At 43.0% G+C, this 18,170-nt stretch overlaps 2 protein-coding genes across 3 annotated transcripts in view; one reads left to right on the top strand and one right to left on the bottom strand.

The window, feature by feature from the left end:
- The window catches only part of bmp6 (bone morphogenetic protein 6), a 53,373-nt gene extending 48,924 nt beyond the window's left edge, over positions 1–4,449 (top strand). For both annotated transcript variants that reach the window (XM_030079069.1, XM_030079068.1), the window contains 3 exons: positions 916–992; positions 1,855–1,965; positions 2,493–4,449. In XM_030079069.1, coding sequence (XP_029934929.1) covers positions 916–992; positions 1,855–1,965; positions 2,493–2,642 — 338 coding nt within the window. In that variant the 3' untranslated portion in view covers positions 2,643–4,449. The remainder of the gene's footprint in view (positions 1–915; positions 993–1,854; positions 1,966–2,492) is intronic.
- txndc5 (thioredoxin domain containing 5) lies at positions 4,259–17,263 on the bottom strand. The gene is made up of 10 exons (XM_030079071.1): positions 16,592–17,263; positions 15,761–15,913; positions 14,291–14,396; positions 13,828–13,924; positions 12,823–12,938; positions 11,640–11,726; positions 10,514–10,669; positions 9,017–9,099; positions 8,022–8,151; positions 4,259–6,720 (listed from the first exon to the last, which is right to left on the bottom strand). Exons 1-10 carry the CDS (start codon positions 16,774–16,776, stop codon positions 6,598–6,600), a joined length of 1,236 nt encoding a protein of 411 aa, XP_029934931.1. The 5' UTR covers positions 16,777–17,263; the 3' UTR covers positions 4,259–6,597.
- Positions 17,264–18,170: the final 907 nt, after the last annotated feature.

Here is an 18,170-nt window from a genome sequence, read left to right as displayed (position 1 = left end):
AATGACCTTCTTGACTCGGCGAGGCAGAGCCGTACCTGGGGCCGGCTCTCCGGCTCGCAGGGCGGCTTCAGGGTGGAACGGAGATAATTAAGAACAAACTGCGGGGCGAGGGAGACCGTAAACACGCTCGTCGCTGTGTCACCACTTGTCCCGGCGCCAAGCAAATATGTGTATGCTGATGAATTCAATTAGGCAGCGGCTCCGATGGCGCTCGCTGCCAGATGAATGTGAGGCACGTACAGTAGACTGACTCGCCCGTTACAGTGACCGTCATTTGTGCCTGTGCTCGGGTTGACGCCCTTTACATGTGTCTCCACCCAGAGCATTACATGAGGCGTATTGTGTTATTCTTCTGCTCTCAAGATTCAGAATGGACTGTGTCATACTCACAGCATTTCACTAGCTTTTTCTTTTTTTTCCTTAATCGTTATTTATCCAGGGAAGGGTTTTGGTTTTGCTGAGCGTGCATGCTCTTTTTCAACACCGCCCTGCCTCCCAGTCACACACTTACACACATTCACACCTCGCAGCTGCCCAGCACAACCACAGTCTGGCTTCTTGTTGTTTCTGGAGGTGACAATGTAACTCATCCACTCCCCCCCCCCCTCCCGGGCAAGATTTTCCCCGGCACTCTGGGAATTTGAAGGGTTAACTGTCTGACCGCCGGCTGGCTTCTCTGAACGTACGGTTACAGTCGCCGCCACAATGCTGAAGCTTGCCTCCACAAAATTAGTAAGACCGGAGGAATATGTTGACTGATCCAGGCTCAGCAGTCCTGCTTTGAGATGTTGAACTGAGTGACCGTGCTTTAATAATACCATCCCTCTGGAAAGACAATAACAGTTATTTATGATCCACATTGCCCATCCAGATGTATATTCAGGCTGTTATTTGTGTTGTGTTTTTCCCTGGTAGATTACAACAGCAGCGATCAGAAGACAGCCTGCAGGAGACACGAGCTCTACGTCAGCTTCAGAGAGTTGGGCTGGCAGGTAAGGAGCGTCTTCATCAATATGTCTCAGCAGAGCAAACACACAGGGCTCCAACCCAGGCCCCGATTTAGCTGCTGCACATGTGAGCCTCACTGTGATTGGTGGAGATAATCGACACTTTCTGAGACATACTGTTTGAGTTTTAAAAAGACTGAGGCTGTGGGGTCGCTTTAAGTATCACAGTGTTGACAGCTGAGTGTGCCGAGACTGACCGGACTAGTGTTATGGAAGGATTACAAAAACCTTTATTTGGCATGTAGACTTTTTAGTGCAGCTTGCATACCACATCAGCTACACACACACATTACCAACACGACTGACTGGCGGACTGACATGAAGCTTGGAGACGCCACTCGGTTACTGAGACGCTCTCAGTGCTGTCAGTACCCACAAGCACCCTGAGCATGTTGTTTTGTCTGGTTGTGCATGTGTGTGTGTGTGTGTATGTGTGTGTGTGTGTGTGTGTGTGTGTGTGTGTGTGTTGGGAGGCAGACCAGAGAGCAGAAATAATGATAGAGAAGTGCAGTTATGAACATCCTTCTGCTGTTAACACAGCACTGACATCTAGAGGGAGACTGCCAACACACACGCATTCGCATACACACAGTTACACAAAAGGGGATATGCACACATAGACACACACACACACACACACACACAGAGCTGAGGAGGGAAAAAAGGCAGAAAGCAGTAAAAGACAGAGAGAAACTGTCAGAGAGAGAAAGAAGTGAACTGAGACAGAAAAAGACTCAAAAACAAACAAAAGCCAAAAATGCTCGAGTTAAAATCCATCATAATAAACACCGGTGTTTATTATAATGTACTGTAATATATTTATTATTGTGTGTGGGGCGTCTCACAGGATTGGATCATCGCTCCTGAGGGATATGCAGCCAACTACTGTGACGGAGAGTGCTCGTTCCCCCTCAACGCCCACATGAACGCCACCAACCACGCCATCGTGCAGACACTGGTAAGACCAGACGGAGCTCTGTCGTTTTCGAAAAGGTGCACTGGGCGTGATCTTAGGCCTAAGTGCAGAAATTTAGATCACACCAGCTCTGTTGGAAAATGGCTGCACAAAAGTGACTTCAACGGCAACGTTTGCACATGAACGACTGTATTTAAATCCAGTCCGAATCAAATGGACCGTGCTTCTCGTCAACAGCCGTGACTGTATCTGTTACATAAGTGTGGACAGAACATGTTTTGGTGGCTTCCAAGACAAGCCTTACGTCAAATCACTCCCAGGCATGTTGAAAAAATGTGAAACACTGCTTTGTCACAGCTTAATAATAGTAACAACAAATGTTTGGGGGTTGAAAACTTTGATAAAGTAGTAATGTGCCTGTTTCAGACATACAAGTCGTCAGTACCTAATATGGCGTGAGTTCTGCTTTAGTCCTTGTGGAGCAACACTTCTTTAGTGTCACTGTTGGTCTGTTTCTGTCGTTATTTCGCGTTTTCAGGCTCTGCTATCTTTATCCAATCTGTCTGCAGGTGCATCTGATGAACCCCGAGAACGTGCCGAAGCCGTGCTGCGCTCCGACCAAGCTTCACGCCATATCGGTGCTCTACTTTGACGACAACTCCAATGTCATCCTGAAGAAATACAAGAACATGGTGGTGCGGGCCTGCGGCTGCCACTGACGCCGTGGACGCCGCCCGGCTCGCGGTCGGGGCTGGAACCAGGACGCAAATCCAGCAACATGGGACTCCTGGGTGAGGCTGCCATTAACTAGACACCGGTTTCCCTGCCCAGTTCCTCAGCCTGCAAGGAACTGCCACCTTTAAAGAGAATTTACCTTTGCTCTTCCAGCCATCTCGGACAATTGAGTCAATCCATCTTTTAACATGAACCTTTGTCTTTCAAAGTCAAAAAGCGAGGCGTGGAGACTAGAATCTGACACTGTGTGGGTGTCGTCTTAAAGGCAACTAATCCCTGCTCCAGAGTTGAGCCACCAGGTTGTCTCTCACCTTCCCTATCGGCTGTGGGGTGGCGTCTTCGCTTGGCGGGTCTGCAGGAGCGTGAATGCCTGTGTGTGTGTGGGGAGGAAGTGTTATGTTTGTATATTATGTGTTTATGTAAGTATATGTACGTGTGCCTGAGAGGCTACCGCCCCTTCTCCCTCACTGGGAGGGTGAGGGGGGAAACTGAACTGTCGTGGGACCAGTCAGAGTGCTGCTTTCCTTCCCCTCTCTTCTCCCAACAAAATGGTGGATCAGTTCTCAGAAGACCCTTCCTTAATTACAGAGGAGCGAATTCTCTAACGCGCATCACCCCGGGGAGCTGACTCAGTGTTATCACGATGCAGAAAAAACCAACAGTAGGGAATGACATCATCCAGTCAGATTGTGCATAAATGCTTTGTGTCAGATGTGGAAAATAATCCAAGCCCGAATTCTTTACAATGCAAACGCACGGTTTAGGACAAACTAAATCCAAACAATTTAATATTAAACGGATGATACTTTAGAGTCAGTAGAGATCCATATTTCCTTGCCCTTTCCCAATGTATTTTTTCTCAAGCCATATTTGCCTTCCTAAAATATAATATGGACTGAACCAAAGTGACCGCAGGCTATTTTAGTAGTGAACTGCTCCAAATATCCCCTCCGTGTCAATATTTGCCAGGCTCACGCTGAGCTCCGATTCACTGAGCTGGTTCAACATGATGCATGTTGTGGCTAAACTGATGTTTTTCTCCAAAGAACCGAAGAATACAGCCTTATCCCTCTGACATACCGCAAATGGCCATTTCCATGTCGCTGCACTCGCAAAGTTAACAAACGCTTCCACCCCTGACAACCCATCAAGAGATTGTGGAAAAACATTTAGTTAGTCAAAAACAGTGGACAAATTGGTTTCTGTGCCAGCTTTCTGAAATTAGCCCTTTGCTTTTTCAACACCAAGGCTAAAATTATGTCGAGATTTGTGTCAAGTGGCAGTTTATCTCCGGTTGAACATGTTACTGTGAGCTTTGTCTTAGAGTACAGTGTCTTTGAATGACATGGGTTTTCATAGAGAACATATTTTAATGAAAAACTAATACCAATAAGAATCAAAAATACCTTACGTGCCTAACCAATCAGAATTTACAAAATATACCTCTGGTAAGCTGCTGTTTACATTTGTGATCATGTTTAGACTGTTTTTGTGTAAATACTTGTACATTTCTCAGCTTATTTATTGCACCTTTTATTAAAAAGAAAATCACATACCATATTAACAGAGACAGATACGAGAACAAAATGAAAATACAAAGTTATTTTTGGAAAAAGAAATTTTTATTACGAAATCTCATGTTACAAGTTGCCATTATTCTCTCTTTTTTTTGTACAAAATTCATGGGGAGTGTACAACCCATGACACAAGAAAAAAAATTGCTTTGTCACTGGAGTTGCCTTGACCATGTGCTATCCATAAAAACTTTAACTGACAAAAAAAAAAAAAAAAGCTTTGTCTGTGACTGTTCACACACCTTTCTCTGAGAGCTGAAGGCTACCCTGCTTCCTCCACTAGACTTTAACAGACCTCATTTGATTCAAACAGCATTTGCAAGTAACTGTTAGGATTTCAGTGGACACGTCATCACAGTTGGGTGTTCATTCATGGCGCCAGTGGTCGATCACAGAAAAGCATGATAAACTAATTTTCAAAATACTTTGCTGTGATTGTCAAAACTGCAAATACTATTAGTCCTGGATTGATGACATTTTCTCTCCACTCCACTCCATCAGAACACACCTATCAATCTTCTGTATGAGGATTTGTATTTTTGATATTCATGACCATGATCAGAATGCTCAAATTTATGAGATGGACCAAGGCTACACACAGGGTGAGGACACTAGCACCAGTCACCTGACAAACGTTGGTCAATTTTGGTACTGGTTGTCTGAACAATCTTGAATTTATTCATTCTTTATAACCCAAGTGGTATTGTAAAACTGGTTGGTGAGTTTTGGTCTTGCATTCTAGTCACGTTTCTCAGTGGGGTGTCAAAAAAAAAGACGGGTTTCAAATAAAGGGGGTGACAAAATCATCATGTATTTGCATAGGCGTATCAATGGATGCGTCTGTATAGAATTTTTTCTGAAGTATCTTGCTTGTGTCGTGGGTCATGTTTGGCCTTGTTTTCCCATCTATTCAATCCATTCAATCCACATCCAGAAATACTGGCTAGGACCAGGACCAAATATCATCAATCCACAAGGTCACCATTTTTAAACATCCAGGTTCAAACAGGAAAGGCAACAGTAGTCACAATCACAGTCTGAGAGTTGATGATGCTGGTTTGCCCACCTAACACTGAGCTGGGGTTTGATTTTTTTCCCACTTTCAACTTGAGGAAATTGTATAATCATTAAAGCAACCTCCCTTTCAGCGCCCTCCTGATTCCTAAGATAATCAGGATGTTGAAATCATGGACCTGCAAATCATGGTTGAGTACCTCACTGTGAAAAGTGCAGTTTCTCATGTGCGACATCTCAGGCCTGCACTGCATGCATGTCACTCTCAGTGCTGACTCCCGCTGACCAAACTGTCCTCTCCGCTTCCCCTACACAGCCAAAACAACTTTACATTCACACTTTTACGTTCATTTAACTTTATCACAAAGAACAACACACACAAAAGTGCAGTTTTGAGGAAAACTTTCAAATGAGGGTGCAGCTCATCCAGATGGTTGAGCTGCATCTGGTGGGGATTCCTAAATGAAGTAAAAACCAGAAGCAGCAGTTGCTCCAAATATAGTCAGTAATGAAGATATGGGGCAGCATGGTGCAGGCCTGAGACTGTATACTGGGAGACATGGTGAACAAGGATGGTTGGATGTAATCACAGGAGCCAGAGATGGGGGCAAAGGTAGTAGCAAAAGGTCATATGTCTGACTCCAGTGACAACAATAACTCCTCCATCAGCACTCCTCCCAGTATGCATGGGTGTTTCCCTGAGAGTTAAGTCAGTTAGGCCATCACTGGCATGGATAAAAAGTACCTTCAACTTAACACTCAACCTCACGATGGGACAACGTAGCAAACCTTATGAGTGACAATACTGTTACATTAATGGCTCATTATTCAACAACAGATCCCATGTATAAAATTTTCCATTTAAAAAGTTTTCAAATGGCTACAGAAATTGGGTCAGAGACAGTTATGATTTTGTTTAACTGTCCTTCAGTGCTACCCTTATGATAAATAATGTATATTTTGATTTGCACCAGGAATTAGAACGTGCAAAGTGGTTGTCAGACTTAATCATTTGCAGAACCAACCAATTATCTTATTCTCCAGAACAGGTAAGGTTGGGCTACAGCAGCGAAACGCACTCACATCCCAAACGCACAACTGAATCCCACTGTCCTCGTTCTCAGCCCGAGGAGAGAGAACGACTTAAGTAGTTGGTCAATGGCTGACTCCTTTTCTGAAGAGAAACTGAGTGTAGAAAAAGAGAAAGAGGGAGGGAGAGAGAGAGAGAGAGAGAGAGAGAGAGAGAGAGAGAGAGAGGTTTGGCCACTGCAGGAGAGAAAGGAGTCCTACTGGCCAGATATGCAGTGGGGGTGGGGCAGCGTGGTCGGAAGTGAGTGCTGATTGGACCGTCCTACAGTTCGTCTCTCGCCTGCCTCATCACAAAGGAGTGCAGACTCTCCAGATCCCGCCCACCGTGGTGCTCGTCACCCTGCTCGCCTGCCCTGAAGACAATTAAGGTTGGGTAACCTCGCACCTGAGGAGAGAGGTAAATGAAAATTAACAGGGTTTTACATTTTTTTATTTTAAAGCCATGTCGTTCCAACACACAGTGTGAAGATATGACATTCAAACACGAGGGGATGAAGATACCCAACTGACAACATTTCTAAAAATGAACGCTGTTCCTAAAGACTTGGAGAGCGCAAACCTCTGCCAATACTTAAGAGTTCTGCAACATGTCATTATATCCAGAGTCATCATTCCTATTGCTAACTTCAGAAAATTAATTTGTTTCTTGATACAACAATCATATCCTGCAGATCTGAAGTCAAGTCTTGACATCATTTTCACAATTATGCCTAAGCAATCCTAACTGTCTCGTCCTGGAAATCCTCCATCACCACCAAAATGTAATCAATAACTCTCTGACCTGAGTCTAATCCATCCACAACATTTCATGGAAATTCACTGGGTAGTTTTTCTAGGTGCTGACAGGCAAACAGAAAGACAGAAGCGTCTCTCTGGCAGAGGTTAATTATCTTCCTCCTACATCATGAAGTTCCTGAAACACCGCCACACAAACACTCAATGAAACTATCAGACTAATTTTTGTGTTATTGCTAAGCTACCTTTTGACTGAGACATCTCTGGCATGAAACAGGGTTTACAACTCTAAAATAATTGCAAATTCTAACACAGAGCAATATCACTCTGTGTCTCCAGACAATCACAAGAGGGGATCTTGAATTCTGGAGCAATCTAGTAGACAGTATAACTTTAAATGAACACCTCTACACGCTTATTGAGCTTCCAGACTTTGAAGTTGCAGATGGCCCAAAGTAGTAAGGGAAAAGTCAAGAACCAACTCAGTGATTAAGATGCACACTGATTTTACAAATCAGAGCCCCATGTCACCTGACTACAGATGGGAGGATAGTGAAGCAGAGTGGATGGTTAAATTAAAATGAAGAAGCCCAAAGACCGTCCAGACCAAGGCTGTGTATGACATCCTCATGCCTTTTGATCATAAAATGAGTTAATGACTCACAAAGCTGGAGGGAGGAGAGTGAGGTGGTGGGACCAGAAGAAGGAAACAGTTAGTTAAATTGGTTAAATAAGTGCATGTCGCCAAACGCTGATCTGTAATATGAGGCAGTTCTATTGTTTTATGACAGTGATAAAACCACCGACTTCATTTTTATTACTTCCTATATGACAGTTTGGAGGAAGAAGGAAAAACTGACAGAAAGGAATGGAGGGAGAGTGTGAGTGTGACACGGCTGGTTTACACGGTGTCTCTTTATGTTAAATGGTGACTCCAGTCCAGACACTTACGGAGAACCTGTTGCAGAGTGTGCGCTCCACAGTGCAGTCCACTTTGGCGATCTTGACGTCAGTGAGGCCAGGAAACTCTTTCTTGGAAAGGTCCTCCCATGTTGGGGCAAGGTTCTTACAGTGGCCACACCTAGGAAGCAGGACAAAAATCATCAAGTTTTTAATTAAAATAAACTTGGAAGTAAATGTTGAAAGTAAGAGTGTTGCAGCCAGTTTTTTCAGCCAGTGCTTTACACTTGCTATAAAACTACCTTAATGTTAATGTCTTTTATTATAGAAAGGTGCAGTTCTGTCTCTTGGTTGTGCCAGTAGTGGGGTGACTAAGTATATCCATGGTTTGCCGCTGTGTTTTGAAAAATTTTACCTGAAATGTTTTGCTACACAGAGGTTGCGCAGTACACATGAAAACCATGCCCGGGATAAGGTGTTTACATGCCTCAGTATCCTGGACAATGTCAACACACTCCAGGTACCTTACCCAGTTTCTCATAACTGAGGTACACTTTTCTGGGAAACTCTACACAGGGTGTGGAATTTACATGTGCAAACTCACGGGACACCTGAGTTTCCTGGGTATTGATGGGACTTTAGTAAACACAGTCAATGTTGATGCAAGATAATGATACATGAGACATGGTAATACTGACTACTCAGATATTACTTAACGCTTGGATGAAGGGCAAAAACTCCAGTGTTTACCTTGAGGTGATGTATGGCCCCAGATAACAGCAGCCATAAAGGCGTAGGCTATTAAAATGCAATATTACACCGAGTGCACAGGAAACACTTCATCTTTCCACGAAACAGACTAACCAGGTGACTCCATGAGAATGCTATGAACCCTTACTGTTGTCAGCTATAGATAGATAAAGAAGGATTTCTAAGATTAGATCACAGAGACATTATGTAAGATGTCTGTCTTCCAAAAACAACCTACAAGCAATCACATGAAACATGTTTTTCTGAAAGTCACTAGATTCAAAAACTGATCTTACCATGGAGCGTAGAATTTGATAAAGGTCAGGCCCTTGGCTACTTTCTCATCGAAGTTGCTCTCTGTCAGGACCAACACACTGGACTGCAGGCAGGAGAGAAACATATAGTTTGATATAACACTGTGCTGAATTGTGTTTATCTTTCAAATGCTGAACAACTAATGGTTAGGACGCCGTATTCATTGGTTTTGGTTCCCTTCATGACTGAGGTGGTCATCATGGCTGTGGTGGGGATCAGATTCCTCATAATGTGTGCAAGAAATACATGTTAAAAAAACATAATTTGGTCAAATACAATATGCAGGGGGACCCAAAAAGCAGTATTCTGAAATTTAAAAAAAAAAAAAAAAAAGCTTTGCTGAAACTGTTACTGCTCTTAAATTACACCTCAGATGGTCTTTTCCCACTGCCTCACCTCCTCTTTGTTGTAAGCTGAGTTTTGAGGGATGATGTCACCTTCCATGCTGAGCTGCCCATCTAAAATTCTGGCATCCAGTGGCAGGAAATAGCTAGCCTGACCATAATTGCTAGCTGAGTCTTGCATAGCGGAGTGGGTGCTAAGCTCAGAGATCTATAACTACACCCAGGTAAGCACGGCTGCCATATGGTCATTTTGTGGAAACTGAATTAAAACCCATATGGACTGACATCTTGGCACCAACTTAGTGGATCAAATTCCCACCTCATATACAAGTGCAGTAAATGAAAGCAGTACATTTAACTCAGGTTGTGATGTCCCTTCTATTCTTAGGCACTGTGTGGTCGGGACAGTGTTGAGTGCAGCCTGGGCGACTTTCAGCCACACGTTAAACTGATGTTGCCATTTTCAAACATTCATATGTAGTTCAGTGGCTTCAGCATGTAAAATAATATATGAACTGTAATACTACAGCAACACAGACAGAACAGTCTATTATCCCAGTGTTGAACGTTGTGTTTGAGATGCACTTGATCATCTGACTTTTACAGGTGCGATGTGCATGTATAGAGCCATTCAAGAGTCTGGGAGGATAATCGGAATGCAGTAGATAAATTACTTAAAACTTTAATTTTTTGCCCATTTATGACAAGAAAAACATCTGTTGAAGAGCTATTGTAGCCATCTGGAGATGTATGCTGTCAATTTATGCATGCTGCACTCATGCCTGCTACCCCACACACGCACACAAACAACAACCAGCCTCTGTATCTGATCCCTAAACTGACCCTCAACCACAAACGACCCGAACTGCCATTATTTTTTTTTTCAAAACATTCAAATGAGTTGAAAAGGCATGCAGTTTCAGAGTTTAGCAGTAAACGCTTGAAATAAATAAGATAAAGTCTGAAACAGAGCGTGAAAGAGCAGGCGCACTACAGCACATACATTACAACTGATAACACACAAAAACAAGAATAAATAGAGGCAAAGCAAGTCAGCAGGAATCTGCTTTAGAAAAGAATCGGGCGTGGGGGCGTATGAGATTCTCTCTTCTGCACAAACACACACAAACGTACCTCCTCCTCCTCCTCTTTGGCTGGATCTTCGGTTGGGATCTCATTTGCTGCTGGGTCCTCAGGCGTGGCCTCCTCAGCCTCAGTTGCAGCCTTCACCTGGCTATCCACAAAGTCTTTGAATGAGTCCAGGTCTCTTTTCCCTCTGTACTGCTCTGTCTGCACAAAAAAAACAAAACTTTCACTTGTTCATACCAGCACAATTAGAGGTGAACTGTTAATATAGGACTAAACTGAGGTGACAGTAAAGTATTCCCCAACAAGTTGAGAAGGACACATGGACCCTCATTTGGCAAACAATGTAGGGGAACAACAGACACTCACATGCACACAGAAAAGCATGACACATTTCAAAGTGAGGTCGAAAGTGCACGTTGCAATGAGTCTGTACTGGCCAACAGTGATTTTTTGTAAAAACCACAATATTGATTGCTATAATCAGGAGAGCTTTGCTGAGGCAATTTTCAGTGGCAGCTATGATTACACTGTCGTCAAACGCTGATGACAGGCTGTCAGTGCTGATGTGACTTTTTCAATTGATGCTGAGGCTTTTTCCTCAGTCTAATATTTTGAAAATAACATTTTCCTTTCTGCAAAAAAAAAACAAACAAAAAACAAAAAACAAAAAAACACTGAAGAGGCACTGAAAACAATGCTCAGTTAAGCAAAGCAAAGGAAATAAGACACACATCCACACACACACAGTTCTGCACAGATTTTAACATGTTTTTGAGTGCCGTTTCATGCAAAATTATGCTGCTTTGCCCAGAATGTGAGCCAGACAGAGAATGAAACTTCAGGCTGTACTGAAGCAGAAGTCCCACAGGATCCCTGCTCATGATGCTACTGGCCATCAGAAATGCTCCATCAATTGATGTGACAATGTGTAAAATGCTGGGCATCACACAACTCTAGTTGGGAGCAACGAATGCGCCATTATCTTCCTCCATAGCTGCTCAAGTCATAAGCAAGCAATATACTTTTTTCCAGCCTGCAGGCAAAACACAGCAGTTGCAGTGGGAGAAGGTGACATGGCTGCCATGATAGAAACTGGCCAGAATGAGGTAGATTACCATTAGATAACCATGCAGAAATGTAATGGAGGACTAAGCCTAAGCCTCTTCCATACCTTCTTTCCATTGTAGAAGAAGAGCAGTGTGGGATATCCCCGCACGGAGTTCTCAGAACACACTTCGTAGTGCTGGGTACAGTCCACCTAGCCAATCAGAAACAAGAGCTTGATTACATCATCGCCAAAGAGGAAAAACCAGATGTACATGGAAAAGAAGTTACTGAAACTTTTTGCGTTTAGTTTTGAGCTACATTCCTCTTATACAAATTCACTGAAACAGAAACAGAAAATAGAAAATACAACAGAAAATACAAAAGCTACTTTGCATTCATCGTATGGTACAATATCAGAGAACACACAGCGTTAGTGAACACAAGTTCTTCATGGCTGACTGCTCTTTCAAACAGTATGCTAAACAAAACTGAAACACCAATGCAAACACTGACAATGCAAATTTGCTCGGGTTCATGACTTTATATAACCTAACATGCAAACAGGTGCCTTGCCTTATGATCAGTGTCGTCTTTCATAAAGATAACAGGATAAGCAAGCTGGTGGTGTTTTAACCACAGCGAAGAGAGCAGATGGAGCACTGCCAACAAGAATTACAAAACTCTTTGGCATCAAAAGAGCACTCTTTTGATACCAACCCACAACACATATTGTGGTGTGGGTTCAAAAAAAAAAGAAAGAAAGAAAGAAAGAAAGAAAGAAAGAAAGAAAGAAAGAAAATCAAGAAAATCCAGGAAACTTCTCTTGTGGAAGGAACACAAGGATTTTGGTGGCTCTACTGATTAGGTTTAGGGTTAACCACCACTACAATATTCAGCGTTCATTTATTTATTTATTTATTTTTAAACAAGGTGTCGTGCTTGGATTTTAATATTAAGATTGATTACTAACGCCTCGGTCATTTTTCATAAAACTCCCAGAACCCTCTTCTCAAAGTTGGAAAGAACTTCATTTTATCTCTTTGTCTGTTCATGTCAAGATAAAAAAAAAAAAAAAAAAAGTCTTTTTTCATGTATAATATTGGAAATACATACTGTATTTGTCTTTATCTACCAAATGGCCAGACTTTCTGGTCTAAATTCATAACCCTGTCACATGGATTATGGCTGATGCCGGCACCTTTACAATGTGTTTTTGGAAACCGCTTTGAACGAGCTAAATGTAGCGTTCCAAATCATGGATTTGCTGTGAGCCTGTACAGAATCTGTGGTCGTCTCTATGGACCTACCTTTCCTATCTTGACATCATCCGAGTGTTCGAAGGTGGTGGCCAGCTGCTCCCATGTTGGGGCCATGGCCTTGCAGTGTCCACACCAAGGGGCAAAGAACTTAACAAAATGGGCACCTGAGGAAAAGTAAGACATTAGAAAGAAAGACAGCAGATGTAAACGCAGCTGGCAAGAGGCCTTAATACATGTAGAACCAAAAATGAACACACAAGTGTACAGTACAGACAGACTATTAAATGTACTACAGTGTATATCAATTTCTACATGGATAGCATAATTACACACAAGTGCACAATGATGCACTAAAGTGAGGTTGAAGACGTTTATGGGTTCAGGTTTTTGATTTGATGGCGCCACAAAAAAGTTGATTCCACTACAAGCACAACACGGCTGGCCTTGAGTGAAACTACAGACCCTATACAGAGGTTATATGCAACCAATTATGCAACATTTATTGCAGAACTGTTGCCAAGATTTGAAGGTGGGACCTATAAACACTGCTTTAAAAATGCCTATGTCATATCCTGCCTTTTTTCGTCTCCAAACAAGAAACCATTTATTTTTCTTTTAAAGCAAAACATTCAACTTCTGCGGGGCTTAAGAGCCGTAATTTCATCGAGACAATTATCGTGACCACCGTTTATTTTTGCAGTCGTTGTCTGAAAATCCAGAAACGTGAGGTGACAGGAGACAAATGTTATAGCGTGGGTTTACACTGACTGACGTGTATTGTGGCTCAGGTACTTGTGTTGAAATGAAATGTTGTGCATGTCACTTATGTAAAACAAGGCTATGAGGTGTTTCCATTCTCTAACAAGGTATCCTGAGCTCAGTATGGCTGAAAACAGAATAATTTTAAAATGAAACCAAAACAGAAAAAAAATATTTGTCAAGGCAAGATGCACCTGCACAAATAAGCAGCATGAGTTACCCATTTATCTGCCTAGCAAGCTGAATAACACCCTCTTAAAGCATTATAAACAGAGTTTTCTACAATTTCTTTACCTTTGGCAATGTGGGTCTTGAAGTTGAGAGCAGTGAGTTCATACATGCCCTGTTTGGGCTCTGGGACTTTGGGAGGCTCCAGCTCACTCTCTGGTTCCTTAAGGACAAGAAAAACGTCAAGTCTATCAGCACCACTGAACGATAACACTGCAAATCAATCAACCAAATACATCTGCAATCGGAAATCTGATTGGCAGCTCCTCCAGGACAGATGGGATACATGCAAGTTTGTTTATAAACCAGTAGACTGATGTTTGACATAAATGAGTCACACAATTGAATTGTTTAAAATGTTGAGTTAAATAGTGAATTCTGATGCCACGGTAAGTTGTTTTCTGTAAGCTCAAATGAGCAAGTATTTGGTGTCTGGTGGCAAATACAGTAGGTACTATAAATTAGTATGAATTGAAGTTTGCCGACTCATGGCATTTGCTTTGACTCCTGCTGGAAGCCCAACACTTACCGCTGGCTCGTCCTGGAGCGTCTTGAGCATCCAGGTCTCCAGAGACTGTAGATCCCTGGGGCCCTGGTACTTCACTGCCTCCTGGTCTGGCTTAAACAGCTTCAGCCTACACACACAAACATTTGAGGAGAAGTTTAGTATGGCAGACTTCACAATCAACTGTATATCCACACTTGAAGGTATTCACAAACTCAAATGATCCATGCATAAACACACAATCCAGTTAATTGCACCGATCAATTATAATTAAGTCATATTCATACATACAGTAACTAGCCCACTCGATCTTCAATACAGGCTCTGAGACTTGTTTAGTAATGTTTATAGCTATAAAATAGTATTTCAGTTAATCATTATCCACTGACTGCTGAGTCTGCAGGTATGCAGTCAGTGACAACAAAGGTTTAAGAGCTAGCACTTAACATACTGGTTGAAGATTGAACTAAATGCATGTAAGTATGTCACGTTATTTGTCAATCAGTGATGAAGGTGACTATTTATTTCTGTGCTGTATGGATTCTGCATTCTTTTTAACCCAAAAAGTGACTGCTATCTGAAAATCAGTGAGCAGTAAACTGGGCCAAAATGTGGTAAACTGCATCGTCCATTTTCTGTTAAGACTTCCTTTTCTGATAGTTGAACTAAAACGTAGGGATTTGCCTCATGTCCAATTTAATGGTAGATCCATGGCTGAATTAAACCAAAAACTTATTCCAAGAAACATAAAATGGGCCACAGGGAAAACCTAACATCAAGTGTGTGCAAAGAATTGCATAACGCTGTGCAACATAAAAGCAAATGGGAGAGTGCTAGACTGAATCAGTGAGGGAATGACTAGGGGTGTAACAATCACCCATTGATCTGAACTGACACATCGATCTAATGATCAACAATCCGATACAAATGATGAAGTGAAAATATCGACCCATATTGACATCTTGGAGATATGCCTTTATTTTGAAATTCTCTTGGCACATCTGTCACAATTTCCATCCAAGCGCACTGCCTTCCTAAACATTCAATGATGCTAGAACCATGTGCAAGAAAAAGACAATGAGGATATCTACACCCTTCTCTCTAACAAATCAGCAGTGTGGAAATATTTTGAATTTCGAAGAAAAAAAAATGGGTCAACTGATTTATAGTATGTCATATGCAAACAATGCCAGAATGAGGAAACATGACAAACCTGGCCAAGCATGTAAAATAGAAAAACGGCATTGTAATGTAACTGTTGTGTGTTAAATGGGCATAGGATATCATCTTACATCGACTGTAGACTCCTGAACTGAATCAAATCATGGCTGACTTTGTGATATCAGCAAATATGGCATCATTGTCCAAAGAATCAATTTAATACTGTAATGTGAATAAACTTGTGATTTACACTGAGGATACTCCACAAAGAGAAAATGACTTGATAAACTGTAATGTAGGATGTGTATGACCTGAGTGTTGACCTGTACTCACGTTGGGTAGCCCCTGACCCCGTGCACATTGGAGCAGAACTTGGTGTCCTGGACACAGTCAACCTTTACCACATACACCGGGGGCTTGTCCATGCTGTTGTATTTGTCCGCCAGCTCATTCCATGCTGGCTGTAGCCTCTGGCAATGGCCGCACCTGGAAAGGAGTGGGAACATCATCTGTGAGACTTTTATCTCCAAAATGTCAGTTTCATAAGCTGAGGATGGCACTGTTCACACACTATGCCCTCATTTTAGACACTTAACACTGTTTTATCAGGAGTGAGTCCACGGTCATGATTTTTAACACATGGAAGACAATGTCAGTGTCCACACCAAAGCACACGAATGCCTTGAACCTCCTCAGGGGTCCTGGGGGGTCCCGGGACCACAGTTTGGTAACCACTGACAGAGTCAATCAGTGCGTGCCACGTAAGCGGTTCCCGCACGGCTCTCCACTCTGAGCCCCTGGGTCCTCCGTGCACTGCAACTAGCAGTTCAAGATATATGTTGAATAAAAATGAGATAACAAACATTTTACATTCACTTGGAAGTTTTCACCAAGAGTGGCCCAGCTCCCCGAGGCCTCGTTTCAGGGTTTCACTCTACTTCAGCTGCTTAGCTAACTAGTTTGCCAGCTAGCTAGCGGGCTAAGCTAACGACACCGGCTTTCCAAAGGGAAAGGGCTAACTAGCTTCCCTGCTAACTAGCCGGTGAAAAGCTCTCCTGCCATTTTCAACGAACAGGGAGGGCTGTTGAGGAAGAGGCAGCTGTTGTTGGCAGCCCATTCATTCAGTGTCGCCGACAAAAAGTTCAAAACTGTTGAAGCACTTACCACGGAGCGTAAAACATGACAAAGTGGGGTGCGGTGGGCACTGCATCGTTGAACATCTCCACCGTGTATGTGTGCTTGGCGTGCTCATCCTCCTCTGCCTCGGCGTCGCAGTAAATACTACCGATAAGTAACGAACAATAAATAAAACTCAACATAAAAGGTGTGCAATTCAGTGCTGAGGCCATGGTGAGTCCCTCCTGCTGGGTGAACAGCACAGTAGCGGCGGTCTCTGCTGGTGTGTGCGGTCCGAGCCACGGCGTGCACGCCCTCCTGCAGGGCTGCGTGTGAAGGAATGTGCGCTCGGGATGGGACGCGTGCGTGCAGGGACTCTCCTGTTGTTGCTGATAGAGGTGCGATCCGGATGCGGTGCAGATCCGTGGCAGCCCGCAAGCTATTTGCAGCTCAAACGCAGCCAACCCGCTCCCGACAGGCTCACACAAGTGTCACTCTTTGAAGAAGTATGGAAGCCTGTTAGGTGACTGTCTGCACTGCTATCATGCATGCAAATAAAAGGAGCTGCAAGACTATACCGTGCTTTTTAAATAAGATGATAATGAAAGAACTGTTACTAAAGACAGTTTCAAATCATACAGATGTCATGTGGGGGAGCTTTGAGGGTCTATAAATTTGTTATCATCCGCTCACCCACATGTACATTGAAGCACTGGTGAAGTTTTAGGATTGACCAGAACAGGGGTAGGCAACCATGTGCCATAATGAGTCGAGAGGCTGCAGGTTTTCATTCCAACCAAAAACTCCACCAGGTGATTTCACTGCTTAGTCCCTCCTCTCTGCTTGAAGGACAGATCATCAGTGAAATCACCTGGTTTAGTTTTTGGTTGGAATGAAAACCTGCAGCCTCTCAGCTCACAATGCATGGACCAAAACGAGGCCCTGTGCAGGGATGCAGGGCCGCACTCAGGTTCATAAAGAGTTAAGCTGAACCTTCAGGAACCCTACAGGTTCTGCTGAGGATGAGTTTTAAATCAGTATAAGGAACATACTAAAGGCAACTGCTGGGTATGCATATCTATTGTGGCTACTCAAGTTGGAGACCCCCAATTTGGCTCATGCATGCACAGTGGTTAGGTTAATGGTTAAATTTAGAGTGGCTAAGGTGATCCAAACTGGGCCGTGACACCCACAATATAACCTAAATGCCCAGTGGGTGCATTTAGTACTCGCTACTCGCATTGCAAGTTTTATGACCAACAGTAGATCTATGCTGATCTAAACTTGTGCAGCAGGCCCGGCCACAGGACAAAATGACATAGGGGCAGTTAAAAACAGCAAGGGGGCAAACATTTTTATATTGCATAAAAGTCGACTATGTCTGTTTTTTTAACAGGGAGATACCTGCTCTTTTATTGTTAAGTCGCTGTTTCAATCAGAGGGCAGACTCTTTTAATCTCTGGCACATAAAATATTGAACAGAGGACAACACACCTGCTATGATAAAGCAATTCTTCACCTGATTTTGCTTACCCAGTGAAAGGACAGCGGCAACATTAACACCAGCATTGAACACCAGCTGACAGCGCTAAATAATGTGGTTTTATTTTATTTTTCATGGTGTAGG

Source organism: Myripristis murdjan, chromosome 20, assembly GCF_902150065.1.
Source record: "Myripristis murdjan chromosome 20, fMyrMur1.1, whole genome shotgun sequence".
Lineage (NCBI taxonomy): Eukaryota > Metazoa > Chordata > Actinopteri > Holocentriformes > Holocentridae > Myripristis > Myripristis murdjan.
This window is presented reverse-complemented; position numbering and strand designations above follow the sequence as displayed.

Excerpts from the sequence above, each read along its gene's own strand:
- txndc5 (XM_030079071.1), bottom strand. The coding sequence starts at position 16,776 with ATGGCCTCAGCACTGAATTGCACACCTTTTATGTTGAGTTTTATTTAT. Across the intron at positions 11,727-12,822 it reads ATGATGTCAAGATAGGAAAG|GTGGACTGTACCCAGCACTA; the intron begins GTAGGTCCATAG and ends CTGATTGGCTAG. Across the intron at positions 10,670-11,639 it reads TCTTCTACAATGGAAAGAAG|ACAGAGCAGTACAGAGGGAA; the intron begins GTATGGAAGAGG and ends TTTTTTGTGCAG.